This window comes from Octopus sinensis, linkage group LG23, assembly GCF_006345805.1.
Source record: "Octopus sinensis linkage group LG23, ASM634580v1, whole genome shotgun sequence".
In the NCBI taxonomy this organism is placed as follows: Eukaryota; Metazoa; Mollusca; class Cephalopoda; order Octopoda; family Octopodidae; genus Octopus; species Octopus sinensis.
Window position 1 is genome coordinate 11,563,191 of NC_043019.1, and position 10,232 is coordinate 11,573,422.

General features: G+C 39.3%; 1 protein-coding gene across 1 annotated transcript in view; it reads left to right on the plus strand.

Annotated features, from left to right (window-relative positions):
* LOC115223611 overlaps nucleotides 1-5,772 on the plus strand; it is a 30,384-nt gene extending 24,612 nt beyond the window's left edge. Inside the window, exons 12-14 of the mRNA XM_029794267.2 lie at nucleotides 1,296-1,405; nucleotides 3,954-4,130; nucleotides 5,414-5,772. Of these exons, the coding sequence (XP_029650127.1) occupies nucleotides 1,296-1,405; nucleotides 3,954-4,130; nucleotides 5,414-5,488 (362 nt within the window). The 3' untranslated portion in view covers nucleotides 5,489-5,772. The remainder of the gene's footprint in view (nucleotides 1-1,295; nucleotides 1,406-3,953; nucleotides 4,131-5,413) is intronic.
* The last annotated feature ends 4,460 nt before the right edge of the window (nucleotides 5,773-10,232 follow it).

Consider the following 10,232-nt stretch of genomic DNA (forward strand, 5'->3'; position numbering starts at 1 on the left):
AGCCCAATACCATTGCCACATAAAAACTCTGTAAAGTAACTGGCATTAGAAAGGGCATCCAGCTGTAGAGACAATACCAAAACAGACAACTGGAGTCTGGACAGCTCTCCAGCTGGCCAACTCCTGTGAAATGTCTAACCCATGCCAGCTTCTTTATATATATATCAATATCGACATTTCCATTTTGAGCTTGGTGCAGCTCTCAGCTTACCAGTTCAACTCTGTTTTGGCTTGGTTTTTATGGTAATCACTCGAAAGAGTGTACCAGGTGCTTTTAATGTGTCACAGGTACAGGTATCTATAGCATGTCACCAGCACTGGCCATAACTACAGCTCCACTAAACTTGATGTGTCTTCTCAAGCACAACAAATACCAACAGACTTGGCCACTTGTCATCACCTCTGTGAGACTCATATATTCTTTTATTTGTTACAGCCATGCAGCTGCAGTCATCATATGAATGTATACATACATATATATATATATATATAGGAGTGGCTGTGTGGTAAGAAGCTTGCTTACCAACCACATGGTTCCAGGTTCAGTCCCACTGTGTGGCACCTTGGGCAAGTGTCTTCTACTATAGCCTCGGGCCGACCAAAGCCTTGTGAGTGGATTTGTTTGACAGAAACTGAAAGAAGCCCATCGTATATATATATATAATATATATAAGAAGCTTGCTTACCAACCACATGGTTCCAGGTTCAGTCCCACTGTGTGGCATCTTGGGCAAGTGTCTTCTACTATAGCCTCGGGCCAACCAAAGCCTTGAGTGGATTTGGTAGACGGAAACTGAAAGAAGCCCGTCGCACATATATATATATATATATATATATATATGTGTGTGTGTGTGTATGTTTGTGTGTCTGTTTGTCCCCCCCAACATCGTTTGACAACCGATGCTGGTGTGTTTACGTCCCCGTAACTTAGTGTTTCGGCAAGAGATACCGATAGAATAAGTACTAGGCTTACAAAGAATAAGCCCCGGGTCGATTTGCTCGACTAAAGGCGGTGCTCCAGCATGGCCGCAGTCAAATGACTGAAACAAGTAAAAGAGTATATATAAAATAAAACCAGAGTCGGTTTAACATTAATTCAGTTAAACAGTTCCTACTAAGATCAATGGTAATCAAGCAAGCAGAACTGTTCATATTTCTTCTCTAAATCCAAATACGTACAGAAACCCAAGTCTAATAGTCAAGACAAATCTGCTTCCACCTTCTCAAAACCTTCATGAAAATTAAAACATGAAAATTGTGCATAATCTCCATGCTTTGATGTCTTTTTCTTCAAGCCAAACACACCCAATTAATTGAAAGGCACCTGAAAAGTTTTAAACGAGGGATCGTCTATGCAATTATTGATAATATAGAGATTTCTCCTATGAGAATCAACCAAATAAATGTGAGTTTTTTCTTTAAGCCATTCTTAATTTATGCATCAGTTATTAATTATTTTTTTTAATCGTAATTTTTACATCCATCTTCTCAGGTTTGTAGGAGTTCATCCATTCATTCATGTATGTATCTTCCTTGTGTCTGAAGTCAAATTGACCTTTCATCCCTTTGTGGTCAATAAAGCACTGGGGGGTTGATGTAATCAGTTAACCAGACTCCCACTAAAATTGCCAGCTTTGCACCAAAATTTGAAGGAATTATTAAGGAGTGGCTGTGTGGTAAGTAGCTTGCTAACCAGCCACATGGTTCCGTGTTCAGTCCCACTGCGTGGCATCTTGGGCAAGTGTCTTCTGCTATAGCCCCGGGCCGACCAATGCCTTGTGAGTGGATTTGGTAGACGGAAACTGAAAGAAGCCTGTCGTATATATGTATATATATATAAGTGTGTGTGTATATGTTTGTGTGTCTGTGTTTGTCTCCCTAGCATTGCTTGACAACCGATGCTGGTGTGCTTACGTCCCCGTCACTTAGCGGTTCGGCAAAAGAGACCGATAGAATAAGTACTGGGCTTACAAAGAATAAGTCCCGGGGTCGATTTGCTCGACTAAAGGCGGTGCTCCAGCATGGCCGCAGTCAAATGACTGAAACAAGTAAAAGAGTAAAGAGTAAAGAGTATCAGAAGCCATGGGAGCCAATGCTTGGTATTGCATCAGAGTGCCAAACAAAATGCTTATCTGTATTTCATCTGCTGCTACACCTGAGTTCAAATTCCGCCGAGGTCGACTTTGCCTTTCACCCTTTCAGGGTCGATAAATTAAGTACCAGTGAAACACTGGGGTCAATGTAATCAACTAGTTTCCTCCCCCAAAATTTCAGACCTTGTGACTATAGTAGAATTATTATTATTATTATCATTATTGCTGTTATGTACTTCTAACATAAAATAATTACATTCTATACCATCAGCCAGTCAGTTGAAACTGACATTCAAAAGGGTCAGAGAAAATAGCCCTGTCAATTATATTTATTTTACTGCTTTTATCACGGTCAAAGGTCATCATCATTATACCACCAGCTTAGTGGGAAGTTTTTTTTTTATTTGGTAGTCATAGCAGTAGTGTTGCTGTGTAAACAAAATAAATGGAAACATGTTAGACACATCCATACTGCACATTATAAACATGTTATATACATACACACAGACATTAACAAGTTATATACATACATACAAGAACATGCTATACACACACATACAGTAACAGGTACATATATACATATTAATTTCAAATTTTGGCACAAGGCCAGCAGTTTCAGGGAAGAGGCCAAGTCAGTCACATCAACCCCCCCAGTGCTCAACTGGTACCTACTCTATAAAACCAGACAAAATACCACTAAGCAATTATTAACCCAGTTGAAACTGACTCTGGCTCTGTAATACAAATGTCTAGTTTTCATAAGTTTTGAATTAAAATCTTCCACCAAACCTTTGTCACAATTAATGTTCCTAATACTAGCTTAATGATAACTAAGTTATTTTACTAAATCCTTTGTTAGATTTTAAATTAATTGAAAGAAACACAGAGTATCTCAACAGAAATAAGGTAACAAAAAGGTTAAAGTCACCATGATATTTTTAACCCTTTTATTACCAACCCAGCTGAAACCGGCTCTGGCTCTACAAATGTCTTGTTTTCATAAGTTTTGAATTAAAATCTTCCACCAAACCTTTGTCACAATTAATGTTCCTAACACTAGCTTAATGATAACTATGTTATTTTACTAAATCTTTTGTTAGATTTTAAGTTAATTGAAAGAAGCAGGGAGCATCTCAAAATAAATACAGTAAGGAAAGGGTTAAAGAAAACAGAGAATATACATAGAACAATAGGAGTGGCTGTGTGGTAAGTAGCTTGCTTACCAACCACATGGTTCTGGGTTCAGTCCCACTGCGTGGCACCTTGGGCAAGTGTCTTCTACTATAGCCTCGGGCTGACCAAAGCCTTGTGAGTGGATTTGGTAGATGGAAACTGAAAAAAGCCCGTCGTATATATGTGTGTGTGTTTGTGTGTCTGTGTTTGTCCCCCCAACATCGCTTGACAACTGATGCTGGTGTCTTTATATCCCCGTAACTTAGCGGTTGCGCAAAAGAGGCCGATAGAATAAGTACTAGGCTTACAAAGAATAAGTCCTGGGGTCGATTTGCTCGACTAAAGGCGGTGCTCCAGCATGGCCACAGTCAAATGACTGAAACAAATATATATATATATATATATATATATATATATATATATATATATATATATATATGTATGAGTGTGTCTTTGTGTCTGTATTTGTCTCCCCACCACCACTTGACAACTGATGTTGGTGTGTTTGCACGAATTCACTTTTACAATAGAAAACTACCGTTTCATGATGTAAATTTTTTTGATGTCATGATTTTTAAATATATATTCTTGAATAATTTTGCAGGTTGAGTTTGAAAAAGATAAAATCTTAGCATCATTTAAGATCCGTCATGATTTTTAAATATATATTCTTGAATAATTTTGCAGGTTGAGTTTGAAAAAGATAAAATCTTAGCATCATTTGAGATTCATGACAAGGTAACAGTTCCTAACAGTGGCACCCTTACAAAGAAGCAAATAAGCTTGAAGAAAGCTGTGGATGGACTGCGAAGCATTTTTGATAAAGGTGCTTTCACAGTCCCATTTAAATATGGGGACCAACAGGTAAGTACCTTCATACACACCTCTACACAGTAATGCACTGTCCTTGTATTGTGCTTCAAAGCCTCCAATGAATTTCAGCACCTGACACACCTTTTGACCAAAGAAATCGGATCACTGCTCTTCAATGCACATTCCTGGTGGAGTGGCCACGTTTACACTATAAAGCCAGAAAGAAAAATAGCATCATCATCATCATCGTTTAATGTCCGTTTTCCATGCTAGCATGGGTTGGACGGTTCGACCGGGCTCTGGGAAGCCAGGAGGCTGCACCAGGCTCCAGTCTAATCTGGCAGTGTTTCTACAGCTGGATGCCCTTCCTAACGCCAACCACTCCGTGAGTGTAGTGGGTACTTTTTACATGCCACCAACACAGGTGCCAGGGGAGGCTGGCAATGGCCACGATCAGTTAGTGCTTTTTACGTGCCACCAGTACGGAAGCCAGTCAAGGCGGCACTAGATTCAGCCACGTTCAGATGATGCTTTTTACATGCCACCGGGACGGGTATCACAACTACAATTTCCATTTGATTTTTATTTTGATGTTGATGTACTCGACTCAGTAGGTCTCTTCAAGCACAGCAGGTTGCCCTACGATCCAAGGTAATCACAGCAGGCCGTCCTGCGATCCAAGGTACTTTGGATGGGCCGGGGCTGCTATGTGAAGCTGGTGCAGGAAATAGCCATGTGCTGCTTCTCAAACAATTGCCTTGGCAATCACTCACTTCCGAGGTTTGTTTCCTCACGTTTAATTTTTGCATCATTATGTTCATCTACAATTTGCATTCTACCCAGTTAATTACTAACCCGTCTTAATTTAATTTAACAATCATAGTCTTGCCTTTTTTTTTTTTTTTTTTTGCATAGGAGTGGATGTGTGGTAAGTAGCTTGTTTACCAACCACATGGTTCCGGGTTCAGTCCCACTGCGTGGCACCTTGGGCAAGTGTCTTCTACTATAGCCTCGGGCCGACCAAAGCCTTGTGAGTGGATTTGGTAGACGGAAACTGAAAGAAGCCCGTCATATATATATATATATGTGTGTTTGTGTTTGTCCCCCCAACATCGCTTGACAACCGATGCTGGTGTATTTATGTCCCCGTCACTTAGCGGTTCGGCAAAAGAGACCGATAGAATAAGTACTGGGCTTACAAAGAATAAGTCCCGGGGTCAAGTTGCTCAATTAAAGGCAGTGCACCAGCATGGCCGCAGTCAAAATGACTGAAACAAGTAAAAAAAAAACAATTAAAAAAAATATCAATGAATTTTAATATTTTTCATTTTCAGATAATCATGATTGATGCTGATAGCAACTCCTTAATTATGGAAGAAGTAAAAGGAACACACAAATCTAACAACTAAGACACCTACAAAGGTACCAGTGTCATATCAATAGTATGTAGTCCTGGTAATATCAGTATGAAAAAAGAGAAACTAAACTTTACAGGTGGATCGAATCATCTTGAAACAATTTATTTTACTCAATGCAAAATTCTAATTTTTTCTTCTTCTTTTTGTTTGTATATTTATTTCTCTTCGAAGTTCTTGTTTTGTTTGTTTTTGTTTCTTGAAAATACATCCAGAGAAAAAGTGGAAGAATTAATGTCCTTTTTAAAAGATTTAGATATGAAAAAAAAAAAAAAAAAGAAAAACAATACCATCCTGACATAAACAGATAAGAGATTATTCATAAGTAAAATTCATTTGAATTGTTATTTTGTTTTCACTGTGAGAGGGAAAAAAAATAAACATGTTCCTTTTGTAATGATATAATTATTTTTGTGTTTATTATTGTATGACGCTGTCTCAATTTTCAGCAAAATAAAAGTATGTTGCTATACTGACAGACCTAGAGCAATGCACTGCTTCTCAAAATTATTTAAAACCTTTCAACATTCAGATTACATTGTCCAATGCAATATTCACATTGTTTTGAATTAATCCTGCATTATCTCATAGCTTTGAGATTTTGATGATGTGATCGTTTATTTTTACAATGGCATTGTAAGGTAGGTATGAGAGGCCAGATATGGCCGGTTTGTTACATAAAAACAGGCAGAATATTTGAGCCAGATATGAGCAGCTTAAGCATTAAAGGGTTAACTACTGCCCTATTTTTTTTCCCCTGCAACTTGCACACCATCCCTGGACCTTCTGATCTATCCACTGCCTTCAGCCACTTCTATCTCTCTCATCTTACCTCGTCTCCACTCCGGTAGTTCCCTTCAACCACACCACCAACCTTGTTCATCACTCATGAGATTCCTCTCTAAGCATCTGTTACTCTTCCCTCACACTTTTATGAAACACACCCTCTCCCCATCCCACCTGATCCACAGTCCGTATTCTCTTTTATCCTCACATTCTTGTACCTTGAGAGTTTGCTCTGACACCCCATCACTATCATCTTCATCTTCTATCCAGCTATTCTCATTCACCCTCATATTATGTGAGGTTGCCATGTATTTCTTGCATAGCAAGACGCCTGCGCTTGACCCTCTTTTTTTACATTAGCCCAGTGGTTTCCAAACTTTTTTGGGCTGTCCCCCCCTTGGCACCCAGGCCACATCCCTTGTGCCTTCATCCAACTCATCACCACAAACATAGACTACATTTTTTAGTAAATTCAAAACAACTGTATTTCACGTATAAAAACCTAATTAACTCATTATTTTGGAATTTTTTTATATCCATAGCCCCCTTTTCTTCAACACACCACTTAATTTTTCCACTACCGGCTACGGGGGGTAGTACTGTCCACCTTGGGAAACACTGCTAGCCTCTCAACAGCTAGTATAAAGCAACATCAAACTTCATACACAAACACTGTATGTACATCTATCCTTGTTTATCACAGGGATTGGTTCCAAACGAATACAGTGACAAATTAATCATCTGTAATCATTTTTGTAAATGGAACAACTTGTCCCATGTTGAAGGGTAGAAGTATGTAAATCTATTTAAAAAACGTGCAGCCTTGCAGCAGTCATGTAAACACAAAGAGCAGTTGGTGCATCCTGGGTAACTGAGCACTGTGGGTGGTCGCTAGTGTGCATTTCTGTGATAGAAGCAGCATCTTCGACTGTCACCAACCCATGTTATCACAGATCAAACCATGATAAGCAGAACATAGTTCACAACTGAGCATGCTGTATTATCCCAGATCAGTGATGAATGAATCAGTGATAAATAAGGCTACGTGTGCAATCTATCCTTTGTTGTCAACACAAAGGTAACTAATAATTCCCTAAACTTTTCATCTCTCACAGATCAAACCATGATAAGCAGAAAATAGTTCACAACGGAGCAATACTGTATTACCCCCAGATCAGTGATGAATGAATCAGTGATAAATAAGGCTACATGAGCAATCTATCCTTTGTTGTCAACACAAAGGTAACTAATAATTCCCTAAACTTTTCATCTCATTTTTCAAAACACACACTTCTGCTGCTGCTTATGTCACCTGGGTTACAGAAGCAATCAACTACTTCTAGCCTTCTGGGTATTTGAAAGAATTTATTTCATAGAAATAAGTTAACTAAACTATTTCTAGGAGTGCTGAAGCATCTTCCAGTTATTTAAAGATTAATATATCATATGTTAATGTAAAGAAGTTGGATAGTCGTTGTATAGCTTTTTTTCTTTTTCTTCTATTGCTGTATCTAGTCTGGTGTTTCCTTCCCTTTCCTGCTAGCAATGTTGCTAAGATCAAGTGAAAGTGCGTGGCTTAGTGGTTAGGGCATTTGACTCGTGATTGTAAGGTTGTGAGTTCGATTCCCGGCGACGCGTTGAGTCCTTGAGCAAGACACTTTATTTCACGTTGCTCCAGTCCACTCAGCTGGTAAAAATGAGTAGTACCTGTATTTCAAAGGGCCGGCCTTGTCACACTCTGTGTCACGCTGAATCTCCCCGAGAACTACGTTATGGGTACGCGTGTCTGTGGATTGCTCAGTCACTTGCACGTTAATTTCACGAGCAAGCTGTTCCGTTGATCGTATCAACTGGGACCCTCGTCGTCGTAACCGGCAGAGTGCTACCCTTGCTAAGATCAACTTTATCTTTGATTTCTCTGCATTGAACTAGCAGAATTATAAGAAATAATTCAATCAATTATATTTAATTTCTTTTGCAAAATCAAACCTTCTTTAAAAGAAAGGGACAGGGCTTAATAAAATGAATTTGATTTCCAGCAGTATGTTGTGTCCTTCAGCAAGACACTTTATTTCACATTGCTCCTGTCCACTCAGCTGACAAAATGAGTTGTACTTGTAGTTCAAAGGGACAGCCTTTTTCACACTCTGAGACACATTGAGTCTCTCTGAGAACTATGTTAGGGGTGTGAATGTCTGTGGAGTGCTCAGCCACTTGCATGCTAATTTCATGAGCAGGCTGTTCTGTTGATTGGATCAACTGGAACACTTGTCATTGTAATTGACAGAGTGACAGGGGGTCAATTACATTGACCCCAGTCTTTGGCTGGTACTTATTTTATTGACCCTGACCTACCATATTCTGAGCGCCTTGTTTCCCTGGGCATGGATTCACTGAAGCTCCGGCGTTCGGCGACGGACTTGGTAAACACCCACAAAGTTATCAACCACCTCACCAACAACAACACTGAACACCTTTTTGATCTCCATGTGTCTAACACACGTGGACATGCCTACAAAGTCAGAAAACAATACAGCTCCCATGACTTTCGGAAACATTTTTTCACGCTCAGAGTTGCTGAAGCATGGAATAAACTGCCTGCGTCAGTTGTTGACTGCCATGACACTGCATCTTTTAAGGCCCTCATGCTTTCCGAAATCCGCCGAAACTACACCTGATTATATATACACTTTAGATGAGTTGTAGTGCACCTGAGCACTGTACACAATTATTATTATTATTATTATTATTATTAAGACTTTAGCAGAATTTGAACTCAGAATGTAAAGCTGGAAGGTGGTAAGTAGCTTGCTTACCAACCACATGGTTCCGGGTTCAGTCCCATTGCGTGGAACCTTGGGCAAGTGTCTTCTACTATAGCCTCGGGCCAACCAAAGCCTTGTGAGTGGATTTGGCAGACGGAAACTGAAAGAAGCCCGTCGTATATATGTATATATATATGTATGTGTGTGTATATGTTTGTCCCCCCAACATCACTTGACAACCGATGCTTGCGTGTTTATGTCCCCGTAACTTAGCGGTGCGGCAAAAGAGACCGATACAATAAGTACTAGGCTTACAAAGAATAAGTCCTGGGGTCGATTTGCTCGACAAAAGGCGGTGCTCCAGCATGGCCGCAGTCAAATGACTGAAACAAGTAAGAGTAAGAGAGAGTAAGAGTAATACCACTGAGCATTTCTCCTGGCACACTAATGATTTTTCCACCTTGGGACCATAGTATTTTCATTAATATGGATAACCAATTCCTAAACAAATGATAGTCGCAGGAGTGGCTGTGTGGTAAGTAGCTTGCTAACCAACCACATGGTTCCGGGTTCAGTCCCACTGCGTGGCATCTTGGGCAAGTGTCTTCTGCTATAGCCCCGGGCCGACCAATGCCTTGTGAGTGGATTTGGTAGACAGAAACTGAAAGAAGCCTGTCGTATATATGTATATATATATATGTGTGTGTGTTTGTGTGTCTGTGTTTGTCCCCCTAGCATTGCTTGACAACCGATGCTGGTGTGTTTACGTCCCCGTTACTTAGCGGTTCGGCAAAAAAGAGACCGATAGAATAAGTACTGGGCTTACAAAGAATAAGTCTCGGGGTCGGTTTGCTCGACTAAAGGCAGTGCTCCAGCATGGCCGCAGTCAAATGACTGAAACAAGTAAAAGAGTAAAGAGTAAAGAGTATAGTTAACATTTTTTTTTTGTTATTAAACTTTAGATTGAAATTGTTAAAATGAAATCAAACATTTTTTTTTTTTAACTTAAAAAAAATTAATTTTGAAACACACAAACATATTCTCTTTCTATGCAACGGAGCAGAAAAATACTTTAGAATGTAAATACAAGATGAAGAATTTCTTTTTGTTTAAAAAAATATATTTCATTTTAATGTTGTAAAATAGGCAAAAACAAAAGAATATTTCTTAAATATAACAAATGAATA